Source organism: Lepus europaeus, chromosome 5, assembly GCF_033115175.1.
Source record: "Lepus europaeus isolate LE1 chromosome 5, mLepTim1.pri, whole genome shotgun sequence".
Lineage (NCBI taxonomy): Eukaryota > Metazoa > Chordata > Mammalia > Lagomorpha > Leporidae > Lepus > Lepus europaeus.
The window spans coordinates 31,550,665-31,571,834 of record NC_084831.1 but is presented as its reverse complement, the minus strand read 5'-3'; the positions used below and the strand labels follow the sequence as shown (position 1 = coordinate 31,571,834).

At 48.5% G+C, this 21,170-nt stretch overlaps 1 protein-coding gene across 1 annotated transcript; it reads right to left on the bottom strand.

Annotated features, from left to right (window-relative positions):
* Positions 1–1,406: 1,406 nt before the first annotated feature.
* On the bottom strand, positions 1,407–20,386 carry PPIE (peptidylprolyl isomerase E). Its single transcript, XM_062191037.1, has 10 exons — positions 20,310–20,386; positions 19,182–19,280; positions 17,118–17,161; positions 16,609–16,635; positions 14,462–14,543; positions 13,874–13,974; positions 12,984–13,107; positions 5,732–5,917; positions 2,395–2,537; positions 1,407–2,216 (listed from the first exon to the last, which is right to left on the bottom strand). Exons 1-10 carry the CDS (start codon positions 20,338–20,340, stop codon positions 2,148–2,150), a joined length of 906 nt encoding a protein of 301 aa, XP_062047021.1. The 5' UTR covers positions 20,341–20,386; the 3' UTR covers positions 1,407–2,147.
* Positions 20,387–21,170: the final 784 nt, after the last annotated feature.

Here is a 21,170-nt window from a genome sequence, read left to right as displayed (position 1 = left end):
AAGAATCAACACCCGGTGGTATTCCTGGGAGAGCAGGACTCAGATTCTCACCACCTTTAGAGGCCTGGTCAGCGTCTCATGAGGCCGGCAGTGGCCCAGATGAAACCCCTCCTGTGTCTGAGACACCAGGACCCCACATCCTACATCCCACTCCACTGGGGGCCTCCCCGGCAGTCTGAATGGGGGAATCTACTACTTACAGGGCATTCTACCACTTAGGGGAAAGCCTTACGCTAGCACTTGACCCACTTTCTAAAAACATTTTCCATTTTTTCCTCCAAACTGTATTAACTAAGGAAAAAACAAAAAATAAAACATAATTCAAATCACCACAGCTTTATGACTCAGATAAGCATGTAAGTACCTTGGTGGCTTCATTTCTAGGCTTTGTTCTTAAAATAAATGTTTAGATACTATAGAAATTTTTACAAAATTGGGATCACACTATAAATTCCTTTGTGATGTGCTTTCCCTCCTTTATAATAAAAATCTCCGGTAATAAATATTGTTTGAAAACATGGCTGTCTAAGTTTTCTGTCACCAGACTCCATTTTTACCACTAGTCGTCCCAGGACTCCTTCCTTGGGGCTGCTTGGACAGACGCCTACGCTCTGGAGGCAGGTGCGAGGCTGGCAGACAGGAGGCGCCGGCCGTCAGGGTGCCCAGTGCTGTGACCAATGCCTGCGGCATCTCAAGAACATAGCAGGAGTGCGGCGGACCACAGAAGGCACTCCTGGGGAGTCCAACTGGCACATGGGGCCCGAGTAGGGCCAGCAGGTCACCACCCCTTAACAAGAACTTCCTGGGATCACCAGGGCCAGGAGGCATTAGGCCGCTCCTGCCTTGTGGCTCAGCCCAGCAGATTCTGGATGGTCTGCGTTGGCAGACCCGCAGGGAGGTGTCCAACAGCTAAAAGGCTCAGCCCCTGCTTGGAGCCTTCAGCACACGGGGGTATCTTAAAAGCTGCCCTCCTGGCCAGCCTCTGGAGAGGTCGGAAGACAGCCCAATGCAGGCTCTCAGCAGCGGCCGCACATGGGAGAGAGAAAATAGGAGCTCAGCAGGCCTGGGCCCATTTGTTCTGGCCAGAAGTCGGTGAGCTTCTTCCGTGAGGGCTGAGAGAGTAAATACTCAATGAGCGGAAAGCCTTAACAAACAGCAAGGTCACCGGAGAAAGACATTCCGTGGCCAGACATGAACAGCTTTTCTCCATGTCTCCAGCCAGAGGCCTGCCCTGTGGATTTCAGACCCGCCAGCCTCTAAAACTGCATGAGCCAATTCCTTAAAAGAAATCTTTTTCCTTCTATGAATATATACACAACCTACTGGTTCTCTGGAGAGCCCCATGGGCCATAGAGTGTTGCCAACTATTCAACTCTGCCACTGTAGTGAGGAAGCAGCCATAACCATACGTAAACAAATAGATGTGGCTGTGTTCCAATAAAATTTATTCACAAAAACAGGTCCATGTAATTTGCTGACTTCCTAACCCTGACAAGTACAGTATGTAGCAGAGGAAAAGCACTTTGAGCTGTAAAACATTATTAGAAAAATTTGTGAAATAGAAGTATGCAATATAAACGCATCATGGAGCGTGACTGGCAGGTACCCTTGCGGCTCCGAGGCCAGGAGCAGCTAAGGAGCAGAGGCTGCAGAAGACAGAGCGTTGCCACGGCCTTTGAACTCTGCTGTCTTGACACGGTCTGACAGGGCTACCGGTGTGCAGGTGGATTACCTGGTATCAAAAGGGACTGGTCCATGAGGGGAAAAACAATCTACAGGGAGGACACTGCCCTGGCCACTTGCCAGCCCATCTCAGAGGAAAGCTCAGCCACAGACGCAAACTCTGACAACCCTAGGAGCTGGCTGGAGGCAGCAGTCTGAGGACAAGGATTTATTTCGGTGGAGAAAACCTCCAGGGTCCCCCCGGGCAGGTGGGGGACGGGCCTCTCCGTGATGGGGAGGGCGGTGCCTGCCTGGCTGCTCCTGGCCCAGGCACGATGGGAAAGAGCCCAGAGAAGTCCATGCTGTGCCTGCCGGAGCTGACGCCAAGGAAGGGCTCTGGCCACGAACGCTGCTTCCGTGCTGGTCCCGGAGGCCGCAACTCCTTCCTGGGTGTGCAGAGCGAGGGCAGAGGGCGCCAGCTCAGCTCAGGCGAACTCGCCACAATCCGCGATGATCACCTTCTGCTTGGGCTTCCCATCCTTGCTGCCCTGGGCCTTGGTGGGCAGAACAGAGACCAGAAGTCAGGGGCGTGCGGGTGGAGAATGAAGACGGCTCGGGCACGCCCGCCCTGCTGCCCACTCCCACCCTGGAACCTTCCGCCCAGGGACAGGACTGCTGCAGGAGCACCCCCGGCCCACCCCTGCCGGCTCGGGCCTGTTCCCTGCCACCCACCTCAATCTGTCGCAAGACGTCCAGACCGTCGGTCACCTCCCCAAACACCACATGCTTGCCATCCAGCCAGTCTGTCTTGTCACACGTCAGGAAGAACTGGGAGCCATTGGTGTTTGGGCCAGAGTTGGCCATGGAGAGCAGGCCTGGGGGAGGGAAGGAGATCTGTCAGCTCCCTCCACCCCAGCGCACATGGGTGCAGCCCGTTGGCAGCCCCCCGCCGGGCAGGCTGGGATTGCGGGATGCACTGTCCACGTGGACATGGCCACCTTGTCCTTCACTCAGCTGACCGTGACACACGATGGGCAGGGTTGTTTCAATCATTTCACACTGGTTTGTTGTTTCATTAATTCATTTACTCAACAGTTACTTACTAAGTGTCTCCTCTCAAACCAGGGCCCTGTTAAGTTCTGGGAACACTGATGAACAAAACATAGCCCTGGCCTTGGAGGAGCTCAGTAGAAAAGTTACTCAAAAGCTGACTGTGCTCTGCCAGCTATGACACAGGGAGAGGAAGCAGGAGCCATCAGGCAAGAGAACATGAATGTGTCACATGTAGCTGGGCCAGGCGAGGACTGGAGGATGGATGTGACGCAGGACTGAGTAAGGCCACGCCAAAGTTCTGCCCAAGCAGCTCAGTGGGTGGTGGTGGTATTTACTCAAACAGGGATGAGTTTCGGGGAGAAGGCCCGGAGCTGGTTTAGACACGTGAGGACTGAGGTGCCCATGGAGCAGCTGGGGAAGACAGCAATCAGGGAGCTGGGAGTGGGCTGAAGTCAGGGAGCAATTAGCACGGAGACAAACTTGACTCAGAGATCCCACTGAAAGCCACAGGAACGGAGGTGATGGTCTAGGGCAGTGGCTCTCAATGGGGCTGGTCCTGCCCCTAGGGGCCTTTGGCACTTTAACTGCATTTTTGATTTCAGAAATACTGTCGGGGGGTGGGAGTTTGACGAAGTGGTTAAGTCGGTGCTTGGGATGCCTGCATTGTTTCAGAGTGGCTGGGTTCATATCCTGCATCTGCTTCTAATTCCAGCCTCCTGCTCATGACACCCTGTGAAGCATCAGTGATGGCTCAAGCAGTTGGGTCCCTACCACTCACATGACAGACGGACTGACTTTGGGTTCGCGGCTTAGGCCTGGCCCAGCATCAGCTGTTGTGGGAATTTGGGGAATGAACCAGCAGATGAAAATCTCTCTCTTCAAATAAATTAAAAAGAAAAGAAAAGAGAGGAGAGGAGAGGAGAGGAGAGGAGAGGAGAGGAGAGGAGAGGAGAGGGAAAAGGAGAGGAAAGGGAAAAGGAAAGGAAAGGGAAAAGGAAAGGAAAGAAAAGAAAAGAAAGGAATACTGTGAGGTGCTACTGGCGTCAAGTAGGAGGGGCCTGGGGTGCTGGATGTTCTGCAATGTTCCATACAATAAAAACTTGTTCCACATACACATGGTCTTTCGAGTATCTTGCCAGGTTTTGGTATAGGTAAAAAATGTATTTAATGGGGCTGACATTGTGCTGTAGTGGGTAAAACCACTGCCTGCAACACTAGTATTACATATGGGTAGTGGTTCAAGTTCTAGCTGCTCCAGTTCCAATCTAGCTCTCTGCTAATAGGCTGGGAAAGCAATGGAAAATGGCCAAAGATGGCTCCTGGCTTTGGTCTGGCCCAGCTCTTGCTGTGGCCATCTGGGAATGAATCAGTGGATGGGAGATCTCTCTATCTCTCTCCTTGTAATCCTTTCAAATAAGTAAATATTTTAAAAAAAATTAAGGATGCTATGTGACGTTAAGTATTACATTAAAACAAAATGGTATAAAAAATGGTTTAGGAGTCAGTGCTGTGGCGTAGCGGGTAAAGCCACCGCCAGCAGTGTTGGCATCCCATTTGGGCACCGGTTCAAGTCCCAGCTGCTCTACTTCTGATCTAGCTCTCTGTTGTGGCCTGGGAAAACAGCAGAAGATGGCCCAAGTCCTTGAGCCCCCGCACCCATGTGGGAAACCTGGAAGAAACTCCTGGCTCCTGATCAGTGCAGCTCCAGCCCTTGCGACCAACTGGGGAATGAACCAGTGGATGGAAGACCTCTCTCTAAGTCTGACTTTCAAATAAATAAATAAATCTTAAAAAAAAGAAAAAGAAAAAACTGACTATTTTATTGGCAAGATGGAGGCTACTGGCATCTTTTTTTTTAAAGAAATAATTAATTAACTAGTCTGAAAGGCAGAGCAACAAAGAGGGGAGGGGGAGAAGGGGGAGAGAAGGAGAGAGATACTGATCTTCCATTTACTGGCTCCCTCCCCAGATGGCTGCTGCAACAGCCAGATCTGAGCCAGGCTGAATTCGGGAGCCAGGAACTCGGGTCTCCCACATGGTAGCAAGGGTCCAAGTGCTCAGTTCACCTTCTGCTACCTTTCCAGGTATATTAACAGGAAGCTGGATCAGAAGCAGAGTAGCCAGGACTTGAACCTGCACTCAGATAGGGGATTCCAGAGTACCAAGTGGTAGCTTAACCCCCAACATTGGTCCCTGATGGCATCTTTGCTAGGAGGGCTTTCAACGTGACATGGGGTTAGAAGTCTGGCTAAAAGGACTTACAGAAGAAAGGCAGGAAGTATAAGCCACTTTTTCAAGATGTTTTGCTAAAAAGTAGACCAGAGACACAAATGGCGGCTGGAGGGGAACGGTCTGAGGACGACTCTGCAGAAATCCCACATGCCGTGTGCTGACAGCCGCACTGGGCAGAGCAGGGGAAGAGAATTACACCAGGCAGAGACGGACTCCTGCAGAAGGCAGGTTCTTAAATGGGGGTTGTCCAGTCCATGAGCGCAAAGTTTTTCCTCTGGAACGTCAGAGGGAAGTCAGAGCATGTCCATGCAGACAGAGACGGGAGAGAAGACAGGCTGGAGATCATCACCTCTGATTGGGACACAGCATCAACCTGGGGCTGCCAAGGGCTTCCTTCAAAACTGCAGACATAAATTTCAAGACAGACCATTCAGTACAATTCTGTGTTGTTGCTGCATTTTTTATTTTCCTCTGGCTGCTAGGGGACCATCCAGTGAGAGTTTCCTAGATTCAGTCTGATGGGAGTGGGGCTGAGGGCACAGGGAGAGCTTACAATGGCAGACCACAGAATCAAGCGAGGCTAACAGGGAATGCGGACACAGCAGGGGGATAACACAGTGTGAGCAAGCTGGCCCTCGGCAGCAGTGCTGGGTGTGTCTCCTCTGTCCAGCAGCTAGCTCTCCCCTAGGCCCCCTGTCCCTCGGCCACAACCACGTGTTTCTGGCCCGCATGGTCACTCCGCCATGGCCCAATCTCACACGTCACCACACTGAGAGACTCTTACCTGGTCCTGTATGTTTGAGGATGAAGTTTTCATCATCAAACTTCTTCCCATAGATGGACTTGCCCCCGGTGCCATTGTGGTTTGTGAAATCGCCGCCTTGGCACATGAACTGGGGAATGATGCGGTGGAAGCTGCTTCCCTTGAAGCCAAAGCCCTTCTCATGGGTGCACAGGCAACGGAAATTCTCTGGGGTGGAGAAAATAAAAAGCGCTGAGTTGAAAAACAAAATAAATTACAGATCTGTTTAATGCTTATACAGTCATCTCTTGGTATTTGTCGGGGATTGGTTCCAGGACCCTCCTCTGAGGGTCTGCAGATAATCAAATCCCATATATAAAATGCCATAGCATTTGCACAGAACTATGCACACCCTCCTTTATATCTGAAATTATCTCTATGTTACTAATAATCCCCAATACGATATAAATTACTGTGTAAGTGGTTGTTGTGCTCTACTGCTTAGGGAATGACGACAAGGAAAAAAGTACTTACATGTTCAGTACAGATGTAACTTTTCTTCTATATATTTTTGATGCACAGTTGGTTAAATCCATGAATGTGACCAACTCTTATTTTCATTTTAAAATAAGAACTGCTCATCAAAAACCTTTGTGATACTGACCATAAAGGACTTCAAAGGATTCAGATTAGAGGAGGATGGAACACATAGATCCTAGCACTGCCCTCTCCTAAAAGCATGCTAAGTTGGAGCTAAGGTGATTTTTAAGAAGAGAAACCAAAGGATGTTAGAAGAAAACACAGGGGCAAATTTTTATGATTTTGGATTTGGCAGTGGTTTATTAAATGTAATACCAAAAGCACAAATAACGCGAAAAATAGATGTTAGGTTTCATCAAGTTTTTTTTTTTTTTATAAGATTTATTTATTTATTTGAAAGGCAGAGTTATAGAAAGGCAGAGAGAGAGAGAGAGAGAGAGAGATCATGTATCTGCTGGTTCACTCCCCAGATGATTGCAATGGCAGGAGCTCACCCAATCTGAAGCCAGCAGCCAGGAGCTTCTTCCAGGTCTCCCACGTGAGTGCAGGGGCCCAAGTACTTGGACCACCTCCCGCTGCTTTCCTAGGCACATTAGCAGGGATCTGAATCAGAAGCGGAGCATCCAGGATCTGAACTGGCGCCATAGAGGATGCAGGCACCACAGGCAGCAGCTTTACCCCCAATACACCACAGAGCTGGCCCCAGATTTCATTAAGTTTAAAACTTATATGGGGGCCAGCACTGTGGTGCAGTGTGTTAAAGCCCTGGCCTGAAGCACCAGCATCCCATATGGGAGCTGGTTCTATCCCGGATGCTCCTCTTCCAATCCAGCTCTTTGCTGTGGCCTGGGAAAGCAGTGGAGGAAGGTCCAAGTTCTTGGGCCCCTGCATCTACATGGAAGACCCGGAGGAGGCTCCTGGCTCCTGATTGGTGCAGCACCAGCCACTGTGGCCATCTGGGGAGTGAACCAGTGGATGGAAGACCTCTCTCTCTGTCTCTACCTCTCTCTGTATCTCTTTCAAATAAATAAAATAATCTTCAAAAAAAAAAAAAAAACACAAAAAAACCTTATACATATATGGGACCAGCACTGTAGTATAGTGAGAGAAGCCTCTGCCTGTGGTGCAGTATGCCATATGGGCACCAGTGCTAGTCCCAGCTGCTCCTCTTCTGATCCAGCCCTTTGCTATGGCCTGGGAAAGCAGTGGAGCTCTCTGCTATGGCCTGCACCCATATGGGAGACCCAGAAGAAGCTCCTGGCTTCAGATCAGCCCAGCTCCAGCCATTGTGGCCATTTGGAGAGAACCAGTGGATGGAAGACCTTTTTCTCTGTCTCTCCCTGTCTGTAACTCTACCTCTCAAAGAAATAGATAAAATCTTAAAAAAAAAAAAAAAAAAAAAAAAAAACCCACAAACTACACATATAAAAGGACACCATCAATGGAGTGAAAAGCAACCCACAGAATAGGGGAAAAATATTTGCAAATTATATCATAAGGGCTTAATGTTCAGAATATATAATGAATACCAAAAATTCAACAATAAAAACACAATCTAGGGCCGGCACTGTGGCATAGCGGATAAAGCTGCCACCTGAAATGCTGGTATCCCACATGGGTACCAGTTTGAGACCCAGCTGTTCCACTTCTGATCCAGCTCTCTGCTATGGCTTGGGAAAGCAGTAGAAGATGGCCCAAGCCCTTGGGCCCCTGCATCTGTGTAGGAGACCCAGCAGAAGCGCCTGGCTCCCAGCTTCAGATTGGTGCAGCTCTGTACGTTGCAGCCATTCAGGGAGTGAAAGAGCAGATGGAAGACTCTTCTCTCTCTGCCTCTGTGTAACTCTACCTTTCAAATACATAATAAATAAATCTTTAAAAAACAAAAACAGGGGCTGGCACTGTGGCGTAGGGGGTAAAGCCACTGCCTGCAGTGCCAGCATTCCATACGGGCACCAGTTCGAGTCCTGGCTGCTCCACTTCTGATCCAGCTCTCTGCTATGGACTAGGAAAGCAGTGGAAGATGGCCCACATGCTTGGGCCTCTGCACATGCATGGGAGACCCAGAAGAAGCTCCTGGTTCCTGGCTTCTGCTTGACTCAGCCCTGGCTATTGCAGTCACTTGGGGAGTGAACCAATGGAAGCAAGATCTCTCTCTCTCTCTGTCTCTCCCTCTGTAATTCTGACTTTAAAATAAATAATATATATATATATTTTTTTTTTGGACAGGCAGAGTGGACAGTGAGAGAGAGAGACAGAGAGAAAGGTCTTCCTTTGCCGTTGGTTCATCTTCCAATGGCTGCTGCGGCTGGCGTGCTGCGGCTGGCGCACCGCGCTGATCCGAAGCCAGGAGCCAGGTGCTTCTCCTGGTCTCCCATGGGGTGCAGGGCCCAAGAACTTGGGCCATCCTCTACTGCACTCCCTGGCCACAGCAGAGAGCTGGCCTGGAAGAGGGGCAACCGGGACAGAATCCGGCGCCCCGACTTGGACTAGAACCCGGTGTGTCAGCGTCGCAAGGCGGAAGATTAGCCTAGTGAGCTGCGGCGCCGGCCAAGTAAATAAATCTTTTAAAAAAATGCTTGATATCATTAGCCATTAGGGAAATGCCAATCAAAACCACAATGCTATATCCAATATCACAACTATTGGAGAAGATGTGGAGAAACTAGAACTCTCATACATTGCTGATGGGAAGGTAAAGCAGTATACTCACTGTGGGAAACAGTTTGGTTATTCCTTAAAAAGTTAAATACAGAGTTATGACTCAGCATTTCTACTCTTAGGAATAAACTAATAAGAACTAAAAATACACACTTACACATGAATGTTCATGTTAGCATTATTCACAATAACTAACAGGTAGAAACAATGTTCAAGGGTCCGTCAATAAATGAATGAACAAAACAGAAAACATTAGGGTCTTCAAAAATTACCTGGAAAATGTGTATTAATGAAAATTATGCATAGACTTCAAAAAAAATTTTTTTTTTTTTTTGACAGGCAGAGTGGATAGTGAGAGAGAGACAGAGAGAAAGGTCTTCCTTTGTGCCGTTGGTTCACCCTCCAATGGCCGCTGCAGCCGGCGCATCTCGCTGATCCAAAGCCAGGAGCCAGGTGCTTCTCCTGGTCTCCCATGCGGGTGCAGGGCCCAAGCACTTGGGCCATCCTCCACTGCCTTCCCGGGCCACAGCAGAGAGCTGGCCTGGAAGGGGGGCCACTGAGATAGAATCCGGTGCCCCAACCGGGACTAGAACCTGGTGTGCCGGCACCGCAAGGCGGAGGATTAGCCTGTTAAACCACGACGCCGGCCAGACTTCAAAATTTTTAAAAACTTTTTTAACTGACAAGGAAAGAGAGAAAGAGAAAAGGACAGAGAGACAGAGACCTCCTATCACCAAATGCCTAGGAACTGACAACTCAATCTGGGTCTCCCATATGAATGGCAGGGACTCAACTACCCAACCCATCACCTGCTGCTTCCTGGGTTGTGCATTAGCAGGAAGGTACAACGGAGAGTGGAGCTGGGACTTCAACCCAGGCACCCTGATATGGGATGTGGTCATCCCAGGAAGCATCTTAACTACTGCACCAAACACTCACCCCAAACCTTATCTTTTAATTTCACTGTCCCAGAAACTCTCCAAAGCCCCTTTGTATACATCCAATAGAATATTATTCAGCCATAAAAAGAATGAAGTCCTGAATCATGGCATAGCATGAATAAACCCTGAAAACATTATGCTAAGTGAAATAAGTCAGACATAAAAGACAACTACTGCATGATTCCACTTATATGAACTACCTAGAATAGGCCAATTCATACAGACAGAAAGATCAGCAGTTTCCAGAAGCCAAAGGAAGGAAAGTACAGAGTTCCTTCTTTGTAGGCCCAGAGTTTTTGCTTGGGGTGATGAAAAAATCCTGAAAATAGGTAGCAGTGATTATGGTACAACATAGTAATTAAAATATACTTAAAATAATTAAAATATCCAAAAATAATTTTTAAAAGGGGGTAGTGGTGAGACAATAACAAAAACATTTTTGAAAGCTAGAAAACAAATAGATGATAAAGCAGATCTAAAAAAGCTGATTCGTAAGCTTGCAAAAACCAAGAAGCAACTGAATTTACATTCCAAAAGCTCAATGCGAGGGAGGAGGTAATTCTAAAAAGAGTAGGCCTGGCTGAAGTCCTGTTCAAGGGGTGGCTAACCCTAGATCCTCCTCTTCTTGACCCTGCAGTGAGGGCTGCCTTTGCCCGGCCCTAGTAGCCAGTGGATCTACTCTCTGGTGAGGTAAAGCAGATGGCTGAGGGCTGAGACATCATCATGACAAAGGGAGACAAAGTAGAAGGTTATGTACTGAACATGGAGGCATTCAGCCCTGCCCTCACAGGCTGGCAGACAGCTGTAGTAGAAGACCCAGCAGGAGAACTTGGGAAAGAATCAGGAGCAGATACACAGGTGATAATTCCAGGCAAGACAGAATGCTGTGCATGGAATACATTTATCATATGCTTACACAGGTAAAATAAACAATGACCTAACCACAGTCATGCAACCTATACAAGGCAGTAGATTTTCTTTTTTTTTTTTTTAAATGACTTTTCTTTTTTCTAAGATCTATTTATTTATTTGAGTGGTGGAGTTACAGTCAGTGAGAGGGAGAGATCAAGAGAAATGCCTTCCTTCTGTTGGTTCACTCCCCAGATGACTGCAATGGCCAGAGCTGTGCTGATCCGAAGCCAGGAGCCAGGAGTTTCTTCCTGGTCTCCCATGTGGGTGCAGGGGTCCAAGGACTTGGGCCATCTTCTACTGCTTTTCCAGGCCATAGCAGAGAGCTGGATTGGAAGAGGAGCAGCCAAGACTAGAACCAGTGCCCATATGGCATGCTGGCACCGCAGGCAGAGGATTAACCCACTGTGCCATGGCGCCGGCCCCAGTAGATTTTCAAAAGCTAATAATTCCTTCTATTCAAGTAGGAAGTCAAAAGATAATGTCTAGGAGCTAGCACTGTGGCATAGCAGGTAAGAACACTGTGTGCAGTGCTGATATCCCATATGGGCACTGGTTCAAGTTCCAGCTGCTTCACTTCCAGTCCAGCTCTCTGCTGTGGCCCGGGAAGGCAGTGGAAGATGGCTCAAGTCCTTGGACCCCTGCACCCATGTGGGAGACCTGGAGGAAGCTCCTGACTCCTGGCTTCAGATCAGCCGTTTCAGCCCTTGCAGCCACTTGGGGAGTGAACCAGCGGATGGAAGACCTTTCTCTCTCTGCCTCTGCTTCTCTGTAACTCCTCCTTTCAGTAACATAAATAAATCTTAAAAAAATAATGTCTAAAATGGAAAAACCAGGAAGTAGAAACCTACAACTTCAGGAAGCAAAAACCAAAGGAACTGGCCAAGAGTTGAAATGAGCTGCCTGTAAGGAGCAGCAAATGGTTTTGGCAGTGGAGTGAGGCGCAGCACAGCGCCAGGGGACTACCAGTTTTTCAAAATAGGCTTTGTGAAATTGACTCTATATTGTCTACATAACAAGAAATCAAAGTTAATATTTAAGAGGGACGGGCATTTGATATAGCATTAATAAAGCTTGGGACAACTGTATCCCTTATTGTAGTGCCTGGGTTTGAGAACTGGCTACACTCTCCATTCCAGCTTCCTGCTAATGCGCACCAGAGCGGGTAGCAGGTGATGGTTCCCTGCCATCCACATCGGTGACCTTGACTGAGTTACTGGCTCCTAGCTTTGGCCTGGTCCAGCCTTAGTTATAGCAGGCATTTGGGGAATGAACCAGAGGATGAGAGATCTGTCTCTGGCTTTAAAATAAACAAATAATACAAATTTATAATAAAAAGTCAATATTTGGGCCGGCGCCGTGGCTTAACAGGCTAATCCTCCGCCTTGCGGCGCCGGCACACCGGGTTCTAGTCCCGGTTGGGACGCCAGATTCTATCCTGGTTGCCCCTCTTCCAGGCCAGCTCTCTGCTGTGGCCCGGGAAGGCAGTGGAGGATGGCCCAAGTGCTTGGGCCCTGCACCCGCATGGGAGACCAGGAGAAGCACCTGGCTCCTGGCTTCAGATCAGCAAGATGCGCCGTCCGCAGCGGCCATTGGACGGTGAACCAACGGCAAAAAGGAAGACCTTTCTCTCTGTCTCTCTCTCTCACTATCCACTCTGCCTGTCAAAAAAATAAATAAAAATTAAAAAAAAAAAAAGTCAATATTTAACAAACTAGAAGAGACATTCAAGAAACTGTCTGCAGGCCTGGAGTGTGGCACAGCAGGTTAAGCCGCTGCTTATGATGCTGGCATCCCACACTGGAGTGCCAGTTTGAGTCCCGGTTATTCTGCTCCCAAGCCACCTACCTGCTAATGTGCCTGAGAGTATGGCACAAGTACTTAGGACCCTGCCACCCACACGAGAGACCAGGATGGGATTCCTGGTTCCAGGCTTTGGCTTGGCCTGAAGCTCTGGGTGTTGTGGGCTTTTGGGGGAGGGTGGTGAGCCAGTGGATAAAAATTGTCTGTCTCGCTCTCTCTAATAATACAAGAGAAAAAAAAAGGTACTCTACCACTTAGACAACCTCAAAAATACCTGCTCTGACTCTGTTACTAGATTCCAGGAAATGAGATGCCTCAAACTGATTCAGGTTTAAAAAAAAAAAAAATTGTCAAGGGTACCAAAAGTGAGGCAATGAGAACCTCAGGAAGTCTGTCACTGGTCGCCTACAGCTTCCTGCCGGCCTAGACAGAGGCCTACCCACCTGCTGTCATGGGTACAACATCTGAACGCAGGAGCATCTGGATGCGGCCAGCTGGTTTATTTCCAATCTTGATGTCCATGTACACCTGAGGATTTGACCGGGCCTTTTTTGCAGTGGGCTCTCCCTGGGTACCGAAGAAAAGTGCTGGTTAGAGAGAACTGCCTGACTTCCCAAACACAAGCACAAACAACGCCCTGCACACAAACACCCAGAACACAATGCCAGCAAGCAGGCTGGAGCAAGGTGCTGATAGGAAAGGTCTTGAACCTGACACAGCCACAGGAGGCAGGAGCCATGGCCACAGCACCCGGCTGGACATGCAGTGACAGGAGACCTCAGCACTATCTCACTCGACCCCAGCTCCAGGCACGCTGTCTCATCCTGCGTCCCCCTGCCCTATAGTCACAGAACAGCACACTCTTCTGGCCCCCACTGCACAACTCTCACCAACTTCCAACACTGGTTCAAGCCCAGCCACCGGACTCCAGTTAAGCAGACCCGTTCATGTACCAGCCCCTCTGCCCTCTACAGTGAGCCCTGCAGAGTCACAGGCTGGCCACGTGGACGCAGAGGAGGAGCCCAGTCTTCAGTGAAGGAGGAGGCGGGTCAGGAGTGGTGGAAATGAGCACCCCAGTCTTCCTCCTTGTCAATGGTAATCACAAATCTGTACCACGCAGAGCTGAGCAGCTCACCACACAGAACACAATAAGGACCAGGAACCCAAGCCTTTTTCCTTTAATTCACTCAGTGCTGCCTCTGCCAAGTACTGAGAGCACATTACTCACTCTGATTTTGTACCTATATTCACAAATTTCCATAAAAACTTGAAAAAAATAAGATCTCTGTGAAAAGGCAGCCTCTGCTCCGGATGCAGGAGCCTGCACTCTCACCTCCTGGGGTTCTACTTTGGGAGGCTCTGACCCTTCTTCCTCTTTATTCTCTTCAAGAGTCTTCCCCGAAAACTTCTTCAACCAGTCGTCATCTGACCAAACTGGAAGGAAAGAATTAAACAAACGCTAGTAATTTCAAGTTTTCAGTAAACTGCTAACAAGCGGCTCTGGTCAGAGAAGCTGAAGACACTATGTGGCCCTCTTGGCCAGAGGTGGCCCCTGGGATAACTCCTGCAGGGAAGGTCAACCCGGAAGCCAGTTAGCAAGAGGATGGAGCGATGTCCAAGGCAAAGGCACAGGCTCTGCCAGCACAGCCCTTGATGGAGGCCCCCAGGAAAGGAGTGTCAGGAAGGCCGGGAAAGGCAGGAGACCAGGCACGGTCTCTCTCATTAGAGAAACGATCAGTCTGGCTGTGCCGAGCTCACATTTCCACTTCCCAACAGAGGCAGTGCATGCTTTTCACCAGTGTGAACCGTCTACTCCTCTCCACCAGGAAGAAGCTTGTAGGACCTACTTCCAAGTAAACAGGGAAAAATGCAACTAATGAACTTGGGGACATGACAGGGAATCTGAGTTGCTCCCACTCACCTGGTCTGGAAGAGCCTTCCTTAATTCTCATTGGTTTGGCCAAATTGACCCGAATTGTCCTTCCAAAGAGCTCAGACTCATTCTGAAAAGCATGAAAATCCAGATGTTTAAATTGTTAGGTGAAGAGAGCCAGGCAGCTTCCCATTTCCTTCTGCGACATGCTCATGACTTGTCCTCCCTTAACTCCTGAGTCCCCGACAGCAACCAGCACAAAGCAGGGCCACAGGCCATTTCCTCCCTTGGCATCACACACCTCCCTTCCTTCAACACCAGCACACAAAGAGCTTATACCAAAGCAACTCTGGGTGCAGAGTACTCTGAAGTTATGAGGATAGATGCAGTTTTCCACTTTCTTTTCTTTTTCTTTTTCTTTTTTTTTTGACAGGTAGAGTGGATAGTGAGAGAGAGACAGAGAGAAAGGTCTTCCTTTTTGCCGTTGGTTCACCCTCCAATAGCCGCTGCGGCCGGCGCATTGCGCTGATCCGAAGCCAGGAGCCAGGTGCTTCTCCTGGTCTCCCATGCGGGTACAGGGCCCAAGCACTTGGGCCATCCTCCACTGCCTTCCCGGGCCATAGCAGAGAACTGGCCTGGAAGAGGGGCAATCGGGATAGAATCCGGCGCCCCAACCGGGACTAGAACCCGGTGTGCCAGCGCCACAAGGCGGAGGATTAGCCTGTTAAGCCACGGCGCCAGCCCAGTTTTCCACTTTCAAAAGTCAAAATCTGCTTTGAAATAGTGAAAAAGGATCTCTGAGAGCTAAGGAATATACTTCATGAACGGGTAACAGAGATAACAGGAATAAAGAAAAACCTCATTACCCAAGAGAAAAAACAGGTTCAACTGTAGTTTTATTGTGATAAAACTAGAAATAATTAAATTTATTACAGTTAGTGTTCAGGTTTAAATATGCACTGATGTATACAACATGCACTGATGAGTTTCAAGTGTTTTTTCCAACAAAATGTTATCAACAGCATATGTCTTTGTATTTCCTCTCAAATATAAAAGTTATAGATGAGTGCTCAACTTACAATTTTTGACTTTAGGATGATGTGAATGTGATATGCATTCAGCAAAAATCATACTTCACATTTTGAATTCTGATCTCTTCTCTGGCTACTGACATGTGATACAATAATTTTTCTTGATGCTGGGTAGCAGCAACAAGTCCAGCTCCCAGTCATGGAACCCACATGCTACAGTGTGCTGTGCTACTAAGCTAGGGTGTCTGTTAAGTCACGTGTATATAACACACTTTGAACTTAAGTAATTTTCTTTTTTTTTTAAGATGACTTTATTTATTTATATATTTTTTTGACAGGCAGAGTGGATAGTGAGAGAGGGACAGAAAGGTCTTCCTTTGCCGTTGGTTCACCCTCTAATGGCCACCAGGGCTGGCGCGCTGCGGCCGGCGCACCATGCTGATTCGAAGGCAGGAGCCAGGTGCTTCTCCTGGTCTCCCATGCGGGTGCAGGACCCAAGCACTTGGGCCATCCTCCACTGCACTCCCGGGCCATAACAGAAAGCTGGCCTGGAAGAGGGGCAACCGGGACAGAATCAGGCGCCCCGACCGGGACTAGAACCCGGTGTGCCAGCGCCGCTAGGCGGAAGATTAGCCTGTTGAGCCACGGCACTGGCCGAAAAGTAATTTTCAACTTCCATTGTAACTCTATCCCAAGTCCAAGAGCACCTGTATATGGGTCTCAGGGAGGCACAAATACTAAAAAGCACCAACATTTTTCCCAAGGACCTTTCCAGGACATTCAAATCATCTGTAGCAGCAGTATGCCCTGTGTTATCCTTATGAATATCTCAAATTTTAACTGGTCCAATGCTTCATGAAATCCTACCTCTTTTGCAAAAGAGTCAGTTTCACAGTGCAATCAATTGTTTGCAATTTATTACCCTAGACATGGGGCAGCCAGTGAAAGATTGGCCAACAGAGATAAGTGGGATTTACATTCTTAGTAAGTGGGGAAGAATGTCTGAGGGAGGACTTTTTTTTGGTGTACATTTCCACATGATGATGATGATTCTTAACTCCCCACGGAACCTTGTAAGTTTAGAGGTTCACAAAACCAACCTATGAATAAAGACCCCCTGTACCACCGAAAAGCAATTCAGTTAGAAAGAGTTCTTGACCATACCATGTTGTCGATAGCTGCTGCAGCATCCTATCAAAACAAAAAAACACAAGGTGTTACGTCTAGTTTTGCAGCTCAAAGCTTCTTATACTATCTAAATACATACTCCAGAGCAATAAGACAGGAGAAAGTCACCTCTACTCTTCTTGTCTGAGCTACATGTGGGTCTAACAAAGAGCACTTCCTGGCTGACTTTGGAGCTGGTGGTGCAGCAATCTGCCATATAGTTGAAGGTATAAGAAACAATTACCAGTGCTGCCAGGTAACAAGGCTCACAGACTGGACTTCAGGAACTCTGCAGAGCAAGATGGGCAAGGCCTGGCAAAAGGCTGAGTTATTCACAGGCCACAGTCTGAATAAGTGAGAGAAGTTTTCCTTCACAAGCAGTTCTAGGCTCTGCAGAAGCACCAGTTTAAGGCCTAGAAACCTAACCAATTGGAGAACAAGTTTCTCTATAATCAGTAACAATAATACGCACAAAGACTGAACACAGGTAGCTCAGAATTTCTTACCTCTGCCAACTCAAATTCAACAAAAGCGAATCCTCGGTGCTTTTCTGCAAGAAGGAAAAACAAAGCCAAGTAATTGAGGCCAGCACTGTGGTGCGATGAGTTAAGCCTCTGCTTGCAGTGCCAGCATCCCTTGTCAGAGCACAGGTTTGAGTCCCAGCTGTTCCTCTTCTGATCCAGCTCCCTGCTAATGTACCTGGGAAAGCAGCTAGTGTAACCTGGGAAAGCACTGGATGATGGCCCAAGTATCTGGGCCCCTACCACCTATATGGGAAGCCCAGAAGGAGTGCCTGATTCCTGGCTCCTGGTTTCACCTGGACCAGTCCAAACCATTGTAGCCATTTGGAAAGTGAACCAACAGATGGGAGATATGTCTCTCTCTTTCTCTGTCACTTTACCATTCAAATAAATAGATCTTTAAAAAAAAAGCCACTGCCTGTAGTGCCAGCATCCGATATGGGCGCTGGTTCAAGTCCCGGCTGCTCCACTTCCAATCCAGCTCTCTGCTATGGCCTGGGAAAGCAGTAGAGGATGGCCCAAGTCCTTGGGCCCCTGCACCTGCGTGGGAGACATGGGAGAAGCTCCGGGCTCCTGGCTTTGGATCAGCACAGCTGATCTATTTATTTATTTGACAGTCAAAGTCAGAGAGAGAGGGAGAGACAGAGAGAAAGATCTTCCATCCACTGGCTCATTCCCCAGATGGCTGCAAAGACCAGGGCTGAACCAGGCTCAAGCTAGGAGAAAGGAGCTTCATCTAGGTTTCAAACACTTGGGTCATCTTCCACTGCTTTTCCCAGGTCATTAGCAGGGAACTGAATTGGAAGTGTAGCAGCAGGGACATGAACTGGCACCCATATGGGATGCTGGCATTGCAGGCAGCAGCTTTATCCTCTATGCCACAATGCCAGTCCCTCACTCTTTGATTCTTAAATGGCATTTTAGGGGCCAGCTCTGTGGTACAGCAGGTTAAAGTCCCAGCCTGCAGTTCTGGCATCCCATATGGACATTGGTTGCTCCACTTCTGATCCAGATCCCTGCTAATATGCCTGGGAAAGCAGCAGAGGATGCCCCAAGTCTTGGGCCCCTGCACCCACGCGGGAGACCCAGAAGGAGCTACTGGCTCCTGACTTCAGATTAGCTCAGCTCCGGCTGTTGTGGCCATTTGTAAAGTGAACCAGCAGATGGAAGACCTTTCTCCCCTGTCTCTACCTCTCTCTGTAACTGTTTTTCGAATAAATAAAATAAATCTTTAAAAAAATGGCATTTTAGGCAATAATAAACTTCATTTTTTAGTGGACACAGTTAAATAATGAATTACAAGTTTAATCTTTAAACTGAACATTTTTCCACAGAAGTCAAACTTTAAGCTTTGTATGCGAAACAAGGAGAAAAATAAAGTTATTTAACCTATCAGTTATTTATTCAAATATACCTTCTGAGCATCAACTGTGCTAAAAGTTGATAAGGTAAGGATGCACAGTCATTATCCTCAGGAAAATCCTCTTCTAACTAGAAGAATAGTGCTAATTTAATTACAGAATCAGAGAATAGAAGGGCCCTAGAAAGCAAGTAAAGATTCCCCATTCATATGCATGGTTGATGACAGAGCTGGGCCTAAAACTCATCCTGAAGATGACAACAAAGGTAAAAATAGAAAAAGGATATTGTAAGTGTGATCCCAGTTGAAGAGAAATTCACCCAGATAAGCAAAGATGAAGGCTCTCTTGCTGCTTTGTTTAACAGCACAGCTGCCGGGGGAAGCAGGTGTGATGGGGACAGGTACCTAGCACGTAGTTTGAAACAACATTTAGATTTCGATATAGTTCAAAACCCATCTGCCTAGTCCTAGTCTATTGAAAAATCTGTCTTATCTCAAGCCTATCAGATGGCAATTCTGCAAAGCATTTACCACTCCCAACCACAGGGCCTCACACCATTCCTTCTACATCAAGATCACTGCCATGCTGACCCACTGAGGCTCCCTCCCGAACTTTCCTATATATAAGCCACATTTAGAATCATGTGGCTACTAGAAGTCCAAACATGAGAGTCACTAAGAGAACCCACCTGTTTCATAGTCCAGAGGAATCTGAATATCTGTGATGTCTCCAAAAGGAATAAAAGCAGCATGAAGGACTTTGTCGTCCACCTCCTCTGCCAGCCCACCTGCAAACAAGCCAAGGGTCCTCTGAGCCACTGTCCCTGCAGCCCAGGTGGCATGCTAAGCCAAGGGAAGGGGGTACACAAACAGCGCGTCTCTCATCTACGTACGGAGCACCCTCTAACGCCCACCCACATTATGAAGCACTCTTCACCCTTCCTTCAGACCCTTATCCAATCCCAGAATTATTGTAACAGTTTTGTCACTGACCACCACTGCCTCTGTCGACGCCACAAGGCCAACTAGAATGACTTGGGAGAAATCTGCAGATTTGAATCCGTGACCCATCTGCTTAGCGCCTTCAAAGGATTCCCACAGGATGAAGTACTAACGCCTACGCAGTGTACACAGGGTCTTCATAACCCGAGCCCTGCCCACCTCTCCAGCTTCTTTTGCCTTACTTCTCCAACTCCCTAAGTTTCCCGACACAGGGGCCACTTGTGCCCCCAAGTGTCCGGCTATTTCACAACTTTGGGTTGCTGCTCTTATCGCCCCTTTGCAGCGAACAGCCTTGCTTCTACCTTGGCTAAGTTGCTAACTACTGCTCATCAGCTCCGCCATTACCGCATCCGGAACGGTGGCCCTCACCGTTCCAAATGAATGGTCACTTCTCCCCGCGCCTCTGCCCACGTGTTCATTGTCCGTCCAGACCACGGCGCTTATCAAACCGTGCTGCTGAGGTTACTCCCAGTTTTTTTGGGGGTAGACTGGGAACTTTTTTCTTCAGGGCAAGGGCTGGGGCTAAGCCATTGCTAAAAACCACTATATGTAAAATGAATGGACGCGAGGCTTTGGGGACCCCAGTACTCCTCTAGCGCTCCTCCGGGACCTTGTTGCAGCTTGGCGGACTAGGAAGGAAGCTAGCACAATCGTCACGTCTCAGGCTAGCACCTGAGGTGAAGCAACAGCGACACAGCCCAGGCCTTGGCGGCCGCTCGCCACCCTCCCAGTATGGAGAGAATCCCGCCCCACACTCCCGACCCAACTTGGGGCCCGGTTCGCCCAGACTCCGCCTTGCACCCGCGCCTGCTCACCCACGTACAGGACGCGCTTGGTAGTAGCCATCTTGCTCCCGCGCTCTTCCGCCGGAAGTCGGCGCTCGACCCGCCCCCTTCCGCCTCATGCGTTCACAGGCCCCGCCCCTCCCGCGTTGGGCCGAGCCGGGGGGCGGGGCTGCGCGAGCTGCCTGCTGGGTGGTGCAATAAATGGGCCTGGGTCAATCAGTCCCGGTGCTGACGGTGTAGCGGGAAACGAAGCTTGACGGAATCAGCCCAGGCGTTGTGGGCAAACGATCAACTACGAGTAAAATGCGGTCTGTGGGTTGGGCCTATTTTTAGACAGCCCGGAAGCTAAGAATGGTTTTTACGTTTTAAATTAGTTGGAAAAATCGGAAAATTGAAACTGGAATATTTCGTGACCCGCGAAAATTTCACGAAGCTGAAATTTTAATGTTTGTCCGTAAAGTTTTATTGGATCACAGCCGTTATCTGTGGTGATTTTTGGGTGCTGCAAGGGCAGGAGCCCTATGACTCGCAAAGCCTAAAATATTTATTCATTTAGAAAACAAAATAATAAACTATTTACCGTCTAGCCCTTTAGGGAAAAGGTTTGCTGGCTCTTGGACTGAACCCACTTATATATAAATCACAAATTAACGTGAGTGGTAGAAAGCAATGGGACCACGTGTGTTTATTTTAAATAGAGTTGTAGGTTCAGACCTCCTGGAGGTGACATTTTATCTAAAAGCTGAAAGAAAAGGAGCCAGAGAGGAAGCAGAAGAGAAAAAGATTTCAGGGAGAGGAGACAGATTCTGCACACTCCAAGATCCAGAGAACCAACGTAATGGGTGGTGGGAGGGAAGAGCATGAAGGGGAGCAGGGCGGTGGACAGGGGCC